At 38.2% G+C, this 19527-nt stretch overlaps 1 protein-coding gene across 2 annotated transcripts in view; it reads left to right on the forward strand.

The window, feature by feature from the left end:
- cntn4 (contactin 4) overlaps positions 1-19527 on the forward strand; it is a 137388-nt gene that overhangs the window by 55760 nt on the left and 62101 nt on the right. For both annotated transcript variants that reach the window (XM_035632563.2, XM_035632562.2), the window contains exon 5: positions 11745-11840. In XM_035632563.2, the coding sequence (XP_035488456.1) occupies positions 11745-11840 (96 nt within the window). The remainder of the gene's footprint in view (positions 1-11744; positions 11841-19527) is intronic.

Raw genomic sequence — 19527 nt, forward strand, 5'->3', positions numbered from 1 at the left:
TTTAACACAAGGCAGAATTTGAGCCTATTCATACCTCTAATAAGCCCAGTGGTAATCACAGCTGTCAGAGCCAGAATAGAAGTAATCACCTGAAGCTGTAAAAACGCACATCTGCTACACCTGACAGTTCAAAAGTTAAGACTTCTAAAGATTCTTAAATCTTAGATCTAATTTTATACTGTCGTAAGAGTAACTGATGCACTTCCTGTCAGATCTGGAGGGACATTATGCAGGGAAAGAGCATCTTAGAGTGTATTTCTTTGAAGCATGAAAGGATGGGATTGTTAAAATATCTGATGGTTCCGCTTTACTGGGGGACTTTTTTGTGATTTACATCTTATCCTGAGAATCATATGTTTTTGATGTAAAAACAGAACAAGAAAAACAAAATTTGGGCTTATTATAGTAGGATCTGTGATTTTTCTTCAAATCCCACGAAAAGACAGAAAGCAACAGTGAATTTGATCTGCTAGCAAATATTGTCTGTGTAGCCAAAGCCTGCTAAAGATTAGCTCTATAGAGCTCTATTAGCACACAGTGTGTATTAATGCACAGATGAAAACAAAAGAAATACACCATCTACTCTTGTTTGACAAAGGCTTGATAAAACTGCAGGGTCTAGCTGCTTTAGGAAATGCTGCTGTTTGTTGTTTTGTTTTTTAAATTAAGGTATAAATATTTAGTTAAGATAAGATAACACTTTATTGATACAACGTTGTGTAAACTTACTTGTGACACCTGCAAAAAGTCCAAAAGAGGTAGACAATATAATAGGCTATGAATAGAAAAAAATACAGCCCATTTACATAGTTTAGGGAAGTTGTAAAGTCATTTTTTGCCCTTTTCATGGGGTTTGGTGACAATGAAATGAAGACTGCTAGCTAGTACAAGTTTAGATACAACAGCAGTCATTCTGAATGATTATATTTTTTTAAAAATACAGATTTACAAGGTCAACTTGAACATATTTGTTGTCTAAATTTGTTGGTGTAAACTATGCAATATCCCTACTTTGCTTCTGTACAAATGAGCTCTCTTTGTCTTTTGGTCAATCCTGCACAGCCCACACCTACAAGAACTCTGCATTGGGACAAAGATAATAAAACACATATACTGGACATATAAAGAGGGCATAGGTGTTATAAATGGTAAATTGTAATTGTAGGAGAAACACCATAAGGTAGATACTGTGCAGATTCGATATAGTGAGCTACAGTTTATAGATCACAGAAAACAATACAGCTGACATGAGTGCTACTGTCAAAGCAAACTTTGAGGTACCCAGAACAAGCAACCTTCATTTAAGGCTGCTACACATACATTTTTAAACTATTTCATGTGTTCTGAAGAGAGGGTCAAAAATTGTGATGTTGCACGCACAAGTTGAAACTCGAAAACGTTTTTTAAAAGGTTTTTTGTGTCACAGCACAGTGACAGAGGATAAAATGCTTCTCATATCAGCGGTGGCGCTTACAGTTATTATTTTCCTCCATGCTCCAGCATGAGTCAGTCTCAGCTATCTTGAAAGATGGACTCCATGAACCTGCTGTTCCTAACTACACGACTGGCTGGCAGTATCAGAAATCAAATAAAAATGAGCGGAGTTCCTATTTTGGGGCTGGCATCAGCCCAAGTCTGTTTAAAGGGGTCAGGACCACACATGGGTGACACAGCATGTGGGGTGCGTGCACAGGATTGTGGAAGATTTGTCCAAACTATTTGTGTATTATAATAATTGCAATTTTTTTTCATTTGAAATATCTCCCCTATTTTGTTGAATTAAATACCAAAGTATACTTCATGTGAAATTTCTACTACACAACCATTATGTTAGCCCTGTGAGCTGTAATATGTGAACACACAAACTATTTGTGTATTATAATAATTGCTGTTTTTTTTCATTTGAAATATCTCCCTTATTTTGTTGAATTAAATACCAAAGTATACTTCATGTGAAATTTCTACTACACAGCCCTGTGAGCTGTAATATGTGAACACATGTTTGACATATATAATCAAAATTTAGTGGAATGATCATCTTGTGTGGAATTCTGCTCCCAAGTGGCCCAAAACCAAACATCCACCACAAAAAAGAAGGAAATGTAACTACACACAGTTTAAACACTACATTTTATTAAAAAATGAAAAAAATATACAGTACTCAGAAAATATTGTACAAGTAGCATGTATTCTCAGCAATATACTCGATGACAGTATTGAAAAGTGTATTTGGGGATGTATAGTAGCAATTAAACACCCAAATCCAAAACCAGTGGCATTCAACAACACAGCCTCCCTTGTTGTGTCAGAATCATAAATCACTTGTGCATTAAATGGAATCGTTGAAGAGTTGTTGTGTTACTTCAATAATATATTACATGTACATGCAAAGGATGAGTGTTGAACTTAGCATTTTTTCTTTTTAATGTTGTGGCATATTTATAATGCAAAATCCAAAGTCCAAGTTTTTCGAACTTTCATCCTCTTTGGGTGCTAGTGTCTCAGAAACCGTACAAATCAGTGATGTAGTTAATTCTTTTGTGACTCATCTTGAAGAAACTGCTAGTGAGTCACTGGGAGCAGGAGCTTCCAGGTTGTTGCTCAGTAAACATGCTCTGCCTTCTAATTTAGTCATTTAGTGATTGTTGTGAGGGATTTCTCCCTATTCTTTAATTAAATGGGCTTCAGTGGTGTCTTAATGGTGTTCCTGGCGAGTAATCTTTCTAAAACACATTATTGTTGTTGCTGAAGTCACAATACATTTTTACAACACAATAAGGGCGTATCTCCACATGTGCTCTGCTTCCTGAACTTTTACATATTAAACTATGTATTCTGTGGTCAACACACTGTAAAATGAAATGCAGTTCATTCTGAAAAATTCTATCTTTCGCTTAACATTCATTAGACTACTTGCTCCACAATGCCCTCAAGGTTATTCTTTTAAATTGGCCGGACTCCGAATACTTCAGCATTCCTCTCCCTGTGTCACAAACTTTTGATGGATGATGCTACTCTTCACAGGGGTTGTGGCTGTCTAGCTCCTGAGGCAAGGATAACTGATGGGCAGTGGGCGCCCCAACTCAATACTCGCTGCCCTTGATTAGAACGTCTATTGATTCTGTATCAGTGATTATGTAAAAGATGTACACCCATAATTCATACTGATGAAAAGGCTGTACATTCAATATCGGAATTATTGCGTGGGCCCCTTATATGGGTGGAACTAAGGGGGGCTGTGCTTTGAATGCAATGTGCAGCTTATTCAGTGTTGAAGTTTCGACAATGCCACTGCATGACCAGAGATGTCAAGAAGGTCCAAGACAAGGAGAGAAAAAAGATTTTGAAAACAGCGCTTGCCTCAAAACATATCCTGTATCGTGTGGGAGTTTATATTCAGCTGCTGATGCAGTCTCAAATCATTGTTAGATAAAGCAATATTTTGCTAATCGATAAGGGGAAAAAAATTCCTGATGTCACCAGACTAGGCCCTGAAGCCTTGAGGGGAAACATGAATACCTCATTTAAATGCAAATAAATCCTCTAGACTCCTATCATCTGTTGTGATAATGTGGAGTGAGTCTATTGACTTAGTTAATGAGGTGTAAATAGCTAATGGGTGTACTCTGGCTTTTACTTTTTATCTGCGGTACACTATCAAGCTATCAGTCTTCAGAACCTCCTATAAGGTGCCATAACATTCTCAGGATTTACTGTTTACCGCTTTCTGAGAACCATCCAGGCCTATAGATGAATGGGACGTATCTCTTGGAAAAAAGGTGGAAGGGTGAAAATACAGATGATGGTTAAAAAAGGAAAAAGAAGTATCAGCATTATCTGTAATGTAAGCTAAACACCTTAGGAGAAGATGGTACAGTATTATCATTTTGTTTCACCCCTTTTATTAAAAGTATTTTAACTTTTTCCTTTTTTCACTGGTTTACTATACATCCCTAAAAACTATGAAGTTCAGTTCACTTATCATGATTCAGCCCTGTTTCCTAGACATTACATAGTTCCATTGGTAAATTAGACTGTAATCTATGTCAAGTCACAAAATTGTTCGCTGACTGTATTCTGTCCCCACTCAATATCCACTAATAACAACTAAGGCATGATGTACATTTTTTATGGTTACATCTAGATATATTATTATATTATATAATATTGCCATCTTTCCTCGATACTGGAAAGAGTCAACAATGACTTGAGGCACAACCCACAATGAGTTCACATTATTAACACTGAACCAAAGCCACGATCTTTCACTTACTTTAACCAAAGTGCATTTGTTGGGATTTTGGGTATGCCGCATGTTGTCTTGTGTGGCTCCGGTGGTGCATTGATATGTATGATGAAACAACCCTCATGACATCACAAGGGTGATCTGGCCATGTGTGCATTTGCCAGGCAGGGAGGAGCCAGTATGGTGGCATTGAGTCAATTGATTGAATGGCTTTTATAGCTTGAGTCATGCTTTTTTTGCCCTCCCTTTGCTTCCTTTTTTTTTTAATACAGCCTCCCAACTTTATCGAGGTGCATTACTTAATACTTTGTAGAGCACCGCTTTAATAACAGTTAATTTCAGATCGCTTGTACTTACATTAAATAGGTGTTTGGTTTTATTCCAGGGGCTAGGAGCTGTAACAATGCCAAGGTAAAAGAAATGATCAGGTTATTCTGTGTGTAGATTGTGAAATGGATTTTGTTTTTGACCCTGAATTGAACTATCATGTCCTTTTAAACTTTTATTTTTCAAATTGTTGCTTATATTCCATTTCTTCATCCTTACGTGAACATATTTAATATTTTTTCATTATTTTTACGTTCTTAACTGAACCCCTAGTTGTCTACACCAGCATATCTCAAACGGGCCCTTGAGGAACACATAAAGTATTTTATTAGTATATTCAACTAAATACTGAAAACTGCTATATACACCTCATTAACTGCTGTTGTTTGGTGCATATAGAGAGGGAGAAGTAAGAATTACACGCTTACCATTTGATAATCCGACTCAAACTAATGCAGTCCAATACAATAGTCCTGCAATAAATCCTCCCTTCATCAAGGTTCTCGTGTTGAGTTTTCGTTGAAATTTATTGGAGTCTGTGATTTGTGATGCTTCATACTTAGAGGTTTTATAACATTTTGTGTATGTCGCTGAGTGTAGATAAAATATACTCAACAGCTACATTTTCAATAAAAAGCAAACATTACCTTTAAATACTTACATAAGATGATATACTCTAACAAACCGTACAAAAGGAGCTGTGACACACACATTACCCACCATCCACTTGAAGACAAAGAGCATCCTTAAGGAGTCGCAGGTTGTGATGGTGATGTTGGGACAGGCGCTTCGAAGTATGATAAAGTTATGCTGGCATTATGGAAGCTCATATGCCTGGGATGTGACCACCAGCCTAATCTAGATAATTTTTTCGTAATGCCAGCCCAGGTTTGTAATAAGTGATGCTAATGCTTCTAGATGGGACGTCACGTTTACTTGTTCTGAGGCTATTAATCATTGTTAGCCGCTTCCCTTTGAAAACGACACTGAGGCTCATGTGCTTTTCAGTGTCGAAAACATTAGCACCATTTATTTTTTCAAATTTTATAATGGAAATTTGAAAGCAGTTACATTCACAGTTACTGTCCCTTTGTGTGACTGGTTTAATAGATGTTTTATTTGAAATATCCCTCACAGGCACACTGTGTGCTTTCTTGCTTTCATATGAACTCAAAGTGAATATCTGCACAGCTGTGTGCGCTCAGAAAAGCATGCCTTTGGTAAAGCACCCCCTCCCCAGCCCTAGATGTCCCCACCGCAGCTGAAGGCATCGGCTGTATCATATTGTAAATTATGCTTTTCGTTGCTGTCCTTGTGCCCCTTTCACAACAATCCTTCCTTTGCTCTTTTTGGGGGGCTGTTCAGTGTAGATAAATGTGGAGGGATATGGTGAGGGCGGGAGGGTCTGATTTTACCACTATTGCAGTATGCTTTCAGCATGGGCAGGCCCATGTCTGTGGACGTGGACAGGGACAATCAGTGGTTTTAGTGTTGTAGATATATCCACTTCACAAATCACAACAGCTTTGATCTCAGTCAAAAGTAGTGTCAAAAAGATTTTTGGGGGAATAAATTCAGTACCTCAGATGTCTCTTGCTCCTGTCCACTTTGTTCTGGGCTCGTATTTTGGGGAGGCTTGGGAGCTTTTATCTAACCTTCTATCGTGCATTCAGATGAAAGTAAGTGGTGGGGCTACTTTGAAAAAAAAAAAAAGCTTCTATCGCCATTTTGGAATAGCCATATTATTTTAGTCAAAAAATCCTGTATATTTTTCCATCAATTCAAGATGTGTGATTCAGAAAAGGCATTCTTCCTCTTTGTTGTTGCTTGGTGTATATCCAAATGGAAAAGGGACTAACATGCAGACAAAATAATTCCTTTAACTAAAAGAAAATTTGAAGAAAAAGAAGAGCTGATATTTGAGCTACAAGCAGTCATCAGGGATCTCTGCTGCCTCACCAGTCAGAGATAAAGCTCATCGACAACAGGGAAGTCAATTAGCCGCGCTGTGACATTAATCACCTTTGACGGACAGTTAAGAGATAACCAGACGGCCAGCCACACTGGAAAAGCCTCCAAAAAGTAGCAATTTATAAAATATGACAAGCTATAAAAAATAATTCACCTACAGTAATTTGAGCACAGAGAACAGATTGAATTCCGCACACATCATCAAGCTCAAAGAAAGCATCTTAAATTCAGACTTCTTTGCTCTGTCTGTCCGTTTTAAGCACTTCGATAGCGCGGTCACCAGCCCGCCAGTGTGGAGCGACTTTTTCACAGCCCAGAGAACATCATTTGGAGGGACAGTGATTTGCAGAGTAAAAATGACTTTAGACAGCAAATTTTTCATCACATCTATGGACTGCACTCAGATGCTCAATTATCCTGGCGTGGAGACGACATATTTGGTGTTTTTTTTTTACAAATGAGGAGCAGAGAAAAACAAGAACATAAATGAATGAGTGGGTTTTAAATTTTATGAGTGGTTGTGGAAATAGTTTACACTTGAGATGCTGGACATAAGAACCAGATGCACCGGTGCACCGGCATAAAGTTAAGAGACCCGATACAAAAAGTGTGCACCCGATACAAATTGGGATGAGCCCGGGCTGCATTGTTTCTAACATGTTTGCACTAGTAAAAGCCGATTTATTCATGTAAAACTATTTGTGGAGGCCTTGTGCTGAATCAAGAATGTGACTAATTTTATATTTATATTGATTCCTCATTTCTAAACTTTCTCAATCGTGCGCTCTCACCTTTCATCATCATCGTAATTTTAAACACATAAAAAGTACTGACTATAACCGTGCTCTCGACATTAATGTTGTCTTTAATGTCCCAAAACCTACATCACGATCATGTTTTTTGTTTGTTTTTTAGAAAAATAAAGTTTAAAGGAGACATTATGCTTTGTCAATTTTTCCCTTTCATCTAGTATAATGTATTTTTGTGTGTGTGTGTGTGTGTGTGTGTGTGTTAAAGGTCTGCAAAGATAAAAAAGCCCAAAGTCCGCAGTAAAGGGAGCTCCTTCCTGCGACAGAAAACACTGCTCCCGAAGCTCCCGCACCTCGTCAGTAGTCTGGCTGATGCTTCCATGATATCAAAATGTTACGGAAGTGCATGAGGAATGCCTAGCGGTTAAGGCTGCAGTATACTAGTCCGGCTACGTAATCCGTAAGCCGACTCCGTAACCACGGAGACCCCTCAAGCATTCGCAGTTCTCTGTCGGCCTGTTGAATACACAGTGCAATTCGCTGGCCTAATCCCATGACGCCCAAGGTCGGTTACGTCGTTGATTGTTGTGCTTCCGGCTCACAGTGAACAATGGCGTCCGAGAGAGAAAGACTGCTTTGCGAGTTGGAGCTGATAAGCATTGAAACGCAGATACTTTTGATCCATCTCTCTTCTCAAAAACACAACCGGTTTAAAGAACCAACTCTTTTGAAAATGGCGGTGTTGTTGTCGTGAGAGGAGTCAAACCGGAAAAGTGATTCCGGAAATGATGTTGTTAAGAGGACCAATGACAGCCCTTGCCATCTCCGGCAACGGAGAAGGCTCTCCATGTCTCCGTACAGCACTTTACGTAGTAGTACAAACCGGACTTTAGTCTCAACTTACTGAACATTATAGAATGTAAACATTTTCAAGTTAAAACCCAAATTCAAAATAGGAACCTGAAAATGAGCAACCAAGGCTCAAACAATTGTTAAAGGTTGACTGAAGCTATAAGCTAGTTTTTAGAGGTCAAGAGTTGCATGATAGATAAACTTTCAAAACTTCAGAAATCACAGAAAGTGTTTCTCTCTCATGCCATCTCTCAGTTTATCTCATAGAGGTTGGAGCCCTTCACCGTCACACACCTGTGCTCGTTCCACACAAACACAACAACAATCCCGGATGAAACCCGCTGCAGCACAGCGACTCTGTTTCTGCTGCAGCAGGTGGGCAGCAACTGGAGCACAAACACTGCCATGTACGATCAGCTCCTGGGGCTCACACTCCACTGACACAGCCAGTTGTGCTACCGTCCAGTCAGAGCAGAGGCAACGTGAGGCGGGGGGGATGATGGTCTTTCTTGAAATGCCCTAATAAAATGATTTAATATAAATGAAACAGTGTACACATCCATATAGCTTAAACAAGAGTTTTAGCCAACTCATCCAAATCTGGCAGTAATCTTTAAAAAAAAAATCAGGAATGGCCTCCTTAATAGCTCTTAAGGGTCTTAAATATCTATTAGTCTAACTGTGCTGGTGGGTTAAAAGATTTATTTTTAACGAAATAATTAAAGGCTGCTTCTTAATTGACTCATGCAGCAGCCAATATGACATATATTAACTGACCTTATAGTCCTCTTCATAAATCAGTGAGCCCAGTAATTTTACATTTAGATCACTTGGAGCTGAACTAATCAGTAATCACATTTGAAAGTGGATTGGTTGCAGTTTTGTAGTGTGCAGGTTTGCAGAGAGAGCACTCGTGTCCTCACCGCCAACTCGAGTACGCTGCATGTTATAGTTCGCGGTTAAATGGTTAAAATGTTGGATGATTAAAATGGTTAAAAGGTTAATTAATCCAATTTGGGACCAAATCTCCCCTCTACATATATTAATCCACTATATAACATTTTATTTAGTTTGAAAGATATTGATATTTTCAAAAATTACAAAAGAACAATAATACACTCAAAAAAATAACGGTGAGAATTTAAAACATTTGATATTTGTTTGTTTTTTTGCTGTGTCTATCTGTTCTGCATTTTTTTTAAACTGTCTATCAAGCCGTTTTCAGGTATAAGTAGTTCCAATTGTAACACATTTATCCCTTCCCACCCAGTGACTCAGTTATTAGTGCAGACTCAAAGCCCCCCATGTGATGTATGAATTACATTTACAGAGCTCCACCAGGATATACACCATTAGTGTAGCCAATCATTGGAAGTGGTTATGACCTGCTATTGTTTCCATCAACTGTCAAACGAAAATTAGCTCACTTTAATAGTACTGTGTTGTCAAAACAATACCAGCAATGATTTTCTAATGTTCAGTGGTAGTGGGCATGATGAATGAAAGGTAACCTAAATACCACTGGAGACACTAAAATCCCTCATGTGTGACTGCCACGGCAACCTTCTGTGCTTAGCAGCGGGGCTGCACATTGCTCTTCTACACATATTAGTGGATGTTTGACCCCATTGATTTGAAATCTTTTTCTCCCCCTCTTGTTTCCCCCTCTTAGAGGTCAGTATTGTAATATTGACCTCACTTTGTAAAGTGCCTTGAGACAATGTGTGTTGTGAAATGGCCCTATACAAATAAAATTGAGTTGAATTGAATTAATGCATTCAGCTCATGCAGGACTTCCGCTAATAATTCACTACATACATGTACGACTGTACAGGGTACAGTAATAGTCTTAACTCAGGCACGCAATCATTTCGCATATTTATATTACATTTACTAGCATGCTACATGTTACATGCCTTTCAATATTAACACACACAGGACGCACCTGGATCTGACAGCTATGTGGCACAAAGCAGGAGCTCATGATGCACTCCGAGTCAGTGCCATGAATGTCAAATTTGAGCCATGTTTTCCAAATTAGTTTTCACTGACAGACACGTGTAATGATGTTAATCTCATTGTGATTTCTTTTCTTCTTCAGTGGTTTAATAGTCATTGATTTTGAGAGTTAGCTACACCAACTATCTCAATGAACCTCCTCTAATAGTCACAGATCAATAGTAAATGGAAATGGAAATCAATTTGCATTTCCTCCCACAGATTTTCTGGAAATTTGGTTAAAATTTGCATGACATTTGTACAGAAACTTGACTTGATATGTCCAAAATTAAAGATTTGGATTTCATTCAGTCTCTCGTACACATTAAAAACACAAAATGCTGTCAATAAGTTGCCTCTGTTCTCTTATGGAGTCCCATTTTAAAATGCAGAGGCTTGCTTGCTGCCTCAGCTCATTGAAACGCTCACAAGGCACATCATCTATATAGTCTTTCTCCAATAAAATGTTTCAAAAGCAGATCTGTTTGAATTGGTTTTCTCCCAGATTTGATGTCCCTGTGCATCTGAAATGCATTTAATTTCCTAAAGAAGACACAATCCCCTGCAGTTTACAGCAAATAAGGCTATGCTGATACTCCAAGAAATTATTTTAACAATAGGAAGGGAAAGGTGGCAAGCAATGCAAATGCTCATCCCCCAAAGGGATTTCTTAAAGTGATTAAACAACAATAACTTGTCATGCTTTTAACTCCAAGAATTTAAAAAAGCCGACATCATCTTAACCTTATCTGAATATGTGAAAAAGTTCTGTGATCAAAAAGCATGTACAGATAAATTCGTTTTTATTTGCATTCATGTTCATAATGAAGCCTCTAGCCTATAGTACCACATTAGCATCATGAATTCAAAGTTTTACAGGATGATTTTCTTTGGACATTAGCTGATAGTAATACATTAAATGTATTTGTTTTGCTTTAATAGCACATTTCTTTAGCTTCTTTGAGCTCAACACTTGAGGGGGTTTTGCATCTTTTTTCATATTTACTCAATGTCCCAGTTCTCCTCCACATGAAATCCTGAGAAACCTGTGAACCAGTTAATACAGTCCAGCAATCACACGACGAGCCTTGGATCTCCACAATATATACAGACACAGGTGATTTAGCCTGAGGCAAAGCTAAAGGCTGTTTACCACCCACGAATGTTCCGTTTTTTGCTGCAGAAGGGTCAGACACGCACTAAGATTTTTTCACTCTTGGAAATGTTCCTCACGCTAGACACGAAGAGGATAATTATGTATTTGTATGTAATTGATGAGGGAGGTGCAGTGGATTGGTGGCGATTGCTACCTCACACAAAATGTGGGTTTGAAGTGGTTTGGAGTTTAAAGTACAAAGAACTATACAGGCCAGCAACTTCCTAGGAAAGTGTGAGTGTGAGCTCTATAATAAACTGGCAACCTGATGTGAGTATTTGCCTGCCTGCTGCGCGCTGCTTTAGGCACCATAGGCTGGGACCTTGAATAGAATATGAAGCAAGAAAAAACAATGAAGAGAATAGTCATTTGTTCGGGGCAGCATTTATGTATCAGGCTCAGACATGTGGGGATGTTTTGCTTACAGCTCCTTCTTTTTTTTCAGACTTGGAAAACTTCAAGACTCACAGAAGAAGCTCGGTATCAGTTCGTGAAGGTCAAGGAGTGGTCCTGCTGTGCGGCCCTCCGCCACATTCTGGGGGTAAACCACTGCATTCTCATTTTGTCTATTTTTCTCTTAATCTCTGTTGGCAAGCGAGCAAACAGATGTCTGTTTTAAACTGGTGATTAGGAGCTGGCTGACTGAGACACAAAATGTGAATGAGATCGTAATGTCTGACATGTTTTCAGATGGGTATTTGTAGTTTGAAGCTCTTAGTGTTTGGTTGGGCCTGTGCTGTTTAGGAACCAGCTGTCCCAGTCGCACCCTTGACTTGGTAATCAACAACTTACATCTGTTGCTGTGGGGCACTGAAAGATTTCCAAGTGATTGGTTCAAGCCTTCATTTGCTGCTTAATTTTGATGTCAGCTGAGTTCAACTGTTGTGCAGCAAAATGTATTAATCATTTCAGAAGTTGGAGGCAAAAACATAGACCTTGATGAATTGTATACGTTGTAAGACAGGATAGTCCTTTTCCTCTGTGATGTGACATATTTCAGAGTGAAATGTGGGCATATAGTTACGAGGAGCATTTGAATCAAATCTGGAGAAGCAGAGCCGAATGATAACCTTCACCTCCCACACCAGCACTGTAAGATCAGGAGGCAGAGGATGATGGAGAAATGATCAGACTCAAGCACCTTTTTAAGTAGCGTTTTTGCCGACTGATATCCATACCTAAAACACCCTGCACTTATGATATCGCTCAGCTAGCTACTTGGACCCAGAAGCTAGAGGTCAAGTGTTGTTTTATTTCTGCGATTAGTTATTTGCACAAAATCCCACGTCATACGGCTGACTTCAAGAGGAGTCCTCAAAAGTATTTACATTTTTTTTATAAAAAACACAGGAAAAACACAAAAAGTAAAGTTTAGAAATGAACTTAAACAATGAAACCCCTAGCCATGTAAGCCAGGCTAGGGGTTTCCTCTTGCTTCCAGTCTTTGTGCCAAGGCTAGCCGAACGTCTCCTAGCTTTGCTTTATGTTTAGCATAAAGGGGCGATTATGGTGTCAGTGTTCTCATCCAACTATCAGCAAGAAACTGAATGAACATATTTCCCAAAGTGCCAAACTATTCTTACAGAGCGCGAAGTTGGTGCTGTGCAGAGAGGGACAATTTTTTTCCTCAGCTGATACACACTCCACTGATATCTGAGGAACATGTGGCATGAATTGGATGTGCCAAATGGCATGTACGAATTCCTGCATTAAAACTCCAAGCAAGGTTCTTCATATTTTCTGTCTAATTGCAGCAGATGTGTCCTTTCATAGCTTTTTCTCTTCTCTTACCGGGAATGCGACAGCTGCTCCGATTACATTCCCCCAGCTGACATCCACCTAATAGATATCACTGATTCATGCACTGGTCTGCCGCTGTTGAAAACGATGCTTGTCTGGAATGGATTGTAATTGTTTGGAGCTTGTATCCTTTTGGGGGGGGGGGATCTGGCAAAAGCTTGGCAAGCTCTGTGGCAATCTGGAGTTTTAGATTTATCGCAAATAGTTCAGCTGGCATGTCTGCATTTGATTGCCCTCGATACAGTCGCTCCTCGGACTCTTTTTATATCTGCCAATTTGTGCTGAAGTAATCCAATTAAGGTTTGGTTTTTAAGACCAACGGGGAAATAATTCCAACATGTCAGGCTTCTTCAGGCACATGAAAGCCCCCTCAAGACACTTGTCTCCTCACTAATATACAGAGCCAATACAAGCTGTCAATTAGAAGTCCATTTTACAGAGTTATATTTCTCAGGTGAAACAGAGGCTACCATCACTTGTCACTTGGTGGTTGTCGTGTGCTCCTTTTTGCATTAAGCAGATTCAGTAAACTGAGTGTTATTGTGACTTCAATTTATATGCCTTACAACCCAAATGTATAATGGTGAAAATGTAGCTTTGAAATATGTTAAACATACATGTTTGCGTCCATGTTTTAGCCCGTTAATGGGTATTGTGCATGAAGAACAACTAACCAAATAAAGATAAATCATTTACATCTCTCTTGCAGTATTCCCTGTAATACATATAATATTTAAAAATGGAAATTAAAAGAACAGAATAAAAAAAGGTAATCAGTGAATAAACAAAAAAGTTACAAAAAACAACATATATAAAATATATTGATAAATAGCTTTCTGATTTAAAAAAAAATGTTTTAACAAGATATTTGGAAAACACAAAGGATGTTGCCTGACTGATCCCAATAGGTAAACTGTTCTACAGTTTGGGGGCTGCACAGCAAAGCCCCAGTGACCCTTAGTCACAAGCTGTGATCTAGAAATAACCAGCAGAGCTCTATTCACACATCTAAGAGAACACCTTGGCACATAGGGGGATAACATGTTTTTTATGCAGTTTGGAGCAAGGCCATTTATTGCTTTAAAAGTGATAGTAAAATAGTAGAAATAATTTTGAAATCAATGCAGAATGTAATAGACAACCAGTGTAAGTTGGCAGGTAAATAGTAAAAGCACACAGCAATGTATTCAGCTACAGTTACGTACCATCAACATATTATCATTGCAACATTCACTCATTCAGAATGAAATATTAAACAACAAACACCATGTTCAACACGCTTCCCAACAAATCCTGTTGGCACTAAATACACACACACACACACACTCACACACACACACACGCACGCGTTCAGCCAAGCTGCCGGGGCATCAGAGTATTCAAACTGGCAACAATGAAAAGCAATCAGTTAGTAGGCACAGAGCTAAGTGTTTTTTTGCCAGTACCAGTTTCCTTTGTTGACCTGATATGTTGCTTTTGTTACATCTTAAATGGCCCGTGCCTTTGCTAGACGCAGGAAATACTGCCAGTAATCTGGCAACATAGATTTGTTTCTTCCATGTCAGGCTGAAACCGGGCATTTTGAAGGAGAATGTCAGTTTAAAAGAAAAATCTTGGTCATTTATCAGCCGAATACGGTTTCATTTTGTATTCTCATGTTTGTTTCATGTGTAAATTCAATTGGCCTGGAAAGGAAACTAGTGGCATCAAACACATTTAATTAAAATGTGTAATTATTGAACTAAATTACACTTGGTGATCATTCACTCTGAGAAAATAGTCAATGCTGTTTTTACTGATTGTGGTTATTAGGCTATGACTTGTCATTAGATATTAGTGTGTTATCAGGGTACATTTGGTACCGTATATTATTTTGAGTGGGTCATTTCAAGAGGATGTTCCAGGACTTTTGATGAGTCTTTTGAAAATGCTTGATTTTTGTATTTGACAGTTTTAGCTCAGTCAAGTCGAATCAAAATGTAAAAAAAATTACAATAAATGCATACTACTCAAAATTCGTAATCAGAACCTGGTATATCTTATTGTGTGACAGAGCTCAATGTTTGTCCTGATATATTAAAGATGCATCAATGACCCATTCTGTTGAAATGGATGGCATGCTCTTTAATTCCTATGAGCACACGCTGTAGTTTTTGTTCTGAACCAGTCCCACATTCACTGTCCTACTGCCGTAAATACTCTATTAGGCACCAAATGTGGATAAATCTGCTGCTGAAAATAGTCTCTTATAAATTCACCATTTACTCATGTTTGAGTGAAGTTCACTTAAAGTTACGGTGCCCCACTGCTTTAGATAATTACTTAGCCTTTTTTGAAAAATGAAACCAAAAATGTGTGACCTGTTTTTAAAAGATTTATGTCTTCTGTTGGTATGAATTAGCCTTGTTGCTCTTTTCTTGGGATGTGTTAAAATACCTGCTCTATCCCTTAACTACAAACTAATTATGTATAATAGTATTGTAGCTGAAAAGTTTATTCATATATGCTATATGCTAAGCTATTTTTAGTATTTTGGATGTTTTTTCGTTCTCTTTTTTTCCACAGGTTTGTCTTAATTGCTGTATAGGAAAACCAATAATCAGTGTGCTAGATTTACTAATTGCCGCTGTACAGAAGTACATGGAAGTCTAGAGATGTTTGAAGTTAAAAGAAGTTTGTTGCATTTCACAGCAAGGTGGTTTACAGAGATGGTCAGCAACAATGTATGAATGATTTGAACTCATAAACATGCACTGAGCGCTGCCACAACATATGATAGATATAGTCTATTGGGAAAAGTGCTCTCTCTACCAGCAAGACACTAACACACTCTCATGCTTCCATATTCCCTTGAAATGTCTCTCCCTCCATCACCATCCCCACCCATTTGCTCATGCACTTTCTTCTGTCCAGTGCGTCTTTCGGCATGGATGAGCTCATGCTGCATACAGCGGGCAGCGACAGCTGTCTGCCATGCATAATGTGTCCTCTGAGAGCCCCCTCTGGCAGGTGGAAAACCACCAGCACCTTGTGCATGCACCAAGGGGTCCCACCACTACAGGAAGGTCTACAAACATATGGCACTGAATAGGGATGTGCCGAGCTTTCCCTTGAATGTGCCACCCACATGCAGGATTTGATTAAAATGCAATGAGGTCCTTGTGAGAGAGGGAAGGTGGGTAAGGTGGCCCGACAGTCATTATTGTCTTGTTATTGACTGTCAGGCTGCTGATGTCACACTGAGATACATCCCCCTCTACGCCAAAGGAATGTCATGAAATATGACTGCGCAGGACCGAACCTATGAAAGATTTTCTCCAAGTCTGAGCAGGCAATTGAGCACTGTATGTATCATCATCTTTTTTCATGTTTTATTTTCTCATATGTAGTTAGAGGCAGGGTCTTTGTAATGTATCATACTTGGTCAAAGCAACCTGATGCAACATGTAACTGTCAAATATTCTCTCTATTCAGAAGCAGGGAGATTCGGTGTGGAACATGACCTTGTAATGACCCATTTTAGGACAGAGGCACCGACGCAAATAAACTTAAAAACAAAAACTTTCAGATTTGTTTTGATCAATTATAAATTGTCAGGGCAGAGGAGTATTCTCTCCAGGTCAAATAGCCCTCAGAATCACAAATATATATATATATATATATATACATGTGTGTGTATTCATGCATTTCATGAATATAAATTTTGTTCAGTTTTCATTATCACTGCTCACCCCCCATTTGGAACTCCTGGAGATTTTTATATTTCCTCACATCCTGGGCGCATCCTCATGTATCATGGTGCGGAAGCTGGCTGTTCCTCATTAGTTATCCTGTTTCCATCAATTTATGTGACACACATACACAATGGGCATACCAGATTTGCAATAAAATAATAACATAGCTGAGGTTGATAACTGAGAGCTTAAAAAGGTGCGTAAAAATATTTTCACTGAGGTACCACATCCTTTTTTACTACGGTCCCCAGTGAAATTCATCAAACTAATGTATAACTAATGTTTAATGTATAGCTAATACATAAAGAGTATGAGTGTTCACTGGTAAAGCACTGTTTCGGTTTCAAACAATTACAAACCATGCGTACATATAGCTGACCATTTAGCCATGCTGACCATGCCGCTGGGTTTGCAGAAATGCAATTTATTCTTGTACAAACATCTCTTAACTTCTATTAAATTCTGTGCATTATGAAAATCAGCTGAAAGATCAAGCACCCTCTACTCGTATTGCTTCGAAATGCAGTTTAATTACATATTGTTTTAAAACGTCTGCATTGCTTTATCTGATAAAAAGTTATGTTACCTAATGATTAATGCAGACCCTTATATTCACTTTAATGGATTACACAGTTCAAGAAAGTTTTAAGAGCCCGATTATTGATTTTCATATACGATAATGAAGTAAAACCAGTTGCCTTATAGAAATAAAAAGGGACCAAAAAAAAAATGTAAGGTATGCAACATACAGATGGGTAACACATTGGAGGAAAAAAGACAACACAGTGCTCCTTTAATTTCAGAGTAGTGAACAGGTGGTAGTGCCATGTCATGCATATAGCTCCTAGTCTCCATTGCCTGGGGATCATTGATATTATTAATATTATAGAAAAAAAAATGTATTCACAGTTTGATTTGATCTTTATTTATCTAGAACCAATCACAATAGATCAATAACAAAATAGAAAAACAAAATATTTTCCATGACATAAATCTCCAGTCAACATATATCTTGTACATACATTATTTGTGTTCGAAAAGGGACTGAAAGAAGCAGAAGCATAACTGGTCCAGCCCCTACTTTGCAGCTTCGAATTACATATTATTAAAAAAAAAAATTCTCTCTCAATACTTGTTTAATGTTTAATGTTGTTAGTTGTCTAGCTTCAACAATGCAAAGTTACTTAGTTGTTCAAATTAAAACAGACAAATTTGGAAATACAATATACAGGTATATCACAGCAAGATATTGTTTTTAGGATTTTTATCAATCTAAGCATGTTAGGTTACTTTAAAAGAGTTAACCCTATCTGATATGTTTTAAATCACAATAGAGATATTATAGGAACATTATACAGTGTCTAAAAATATAAAGCAAGTCAACTAGCACGCCTCTGTCTTTCTTGTTCAGTACTTGTCATTAGTGTTTCCTCAACGGCATCCCATCTTTATTTTTTATTCAGTCCTTCTGAATAATAGCATAGCACGCCATCTCACATTCAGGAAATATATTAGGTATTAGATAATCAATAACACATGCCAAGTTTGGGCTTGTTATTTGGAATTTGAGTAATTAAGCCATCAGCATGGTTGACACATTTCTGGATTTCAAGATAAATATAGAAATATTTGTTTGATAGATCTGTTTGAATTGCAGATGTAGTTTGTGTGTAAGTGTGATGAGATACATGAATTACACAATGTTTTTGTCAGAACATAGCACTGTGAAACTCCAGGAGTAATGTGCTTTTTTTCAGCTTGAGTCAACGGACAATTCAACATTCTTTAGAGTGATTATGGATGGGTGGTCTACAGTGACTCGATGCTCCAAAATTTTAAATATGTAATAAACTGGGTTGAGACTGTGGGACGGACTACCTCCATACTCATCAAACCATTTCGTGTTTACATCCTCATGCATCTAAAATGATTCCCCATTCATTTAATGGAGTTATGCAAATGTCCATATGGACATTGTTGTTGTAGTGAAGGTGGCTGAAATTCATACCGACATTTTTTACAGCAAATGGATGTGGTATTTACTACTCTAAAGTAAATTTTGTTACTCACCATCGTTTAGAATATCTAGACAATGTAGAAATCAAAGAAAGCTCAATTGTTTGTTCTTACAAAAGATAGGGAACAGTCCTTTTTGTTGTCTATCACCTGTTTGCAATCAAGTGGCAACCCACTGTGATGTCACACATTGGTTTGTGAACTTCTGTTTCGAAGCCTCAAGTCTAGCATTTTGTACAGCGGTTTTATTAAAAAAGAAGTCCTCATATTTGGATTGCATAGCAGGGGGCGGACCTGACCCAGGGCTTGTCCACTGCTCGTCACCCTACACCTGCCACTTACACCCATTTGACAGTTCTAGCTGTCAGTCACACGGTATCCACACCCCAATGCATACTAAATAAGAGTTGTGGAGTTTCCCTCTGCTGGTCATGCCAGAGAATAAACGTTTCTGGCACTTCCACATTAGCTTCCCAATGTGGAGTCCACGTCCAATTGAATATACCGTCTATGTTTACAATATGACCACTTGCTTATTCTGTAAAATGTCTTTCAATGACTTTCAATGTCAAATAAAAGCTTAGAGTTCCTTTTGAATAAGCATCACATTTAGTTTTCAAGGTCTAATCTCTCCATGGTATGATTAAGAACATGATTTTTCCAGCAGTATTTGCTGAT

This window comes from Scophthalmus maximus, chromosome 6, assembly GCF_022379125.1.
Source record: "Scophthalmus maximus strain ysfricsl-2021 chromosome 6, ASM2237912v1, whole genome shotgun sequence".
In the NCBI taxonomy this organism is placed as follows: domain Eukaryota; kingdom Metazoa; phylum Chordata; class Actinopteri; order Pleuronectiformes; family Scophthalmidae; genus Scophthalmus; species Scophthalmus maximus.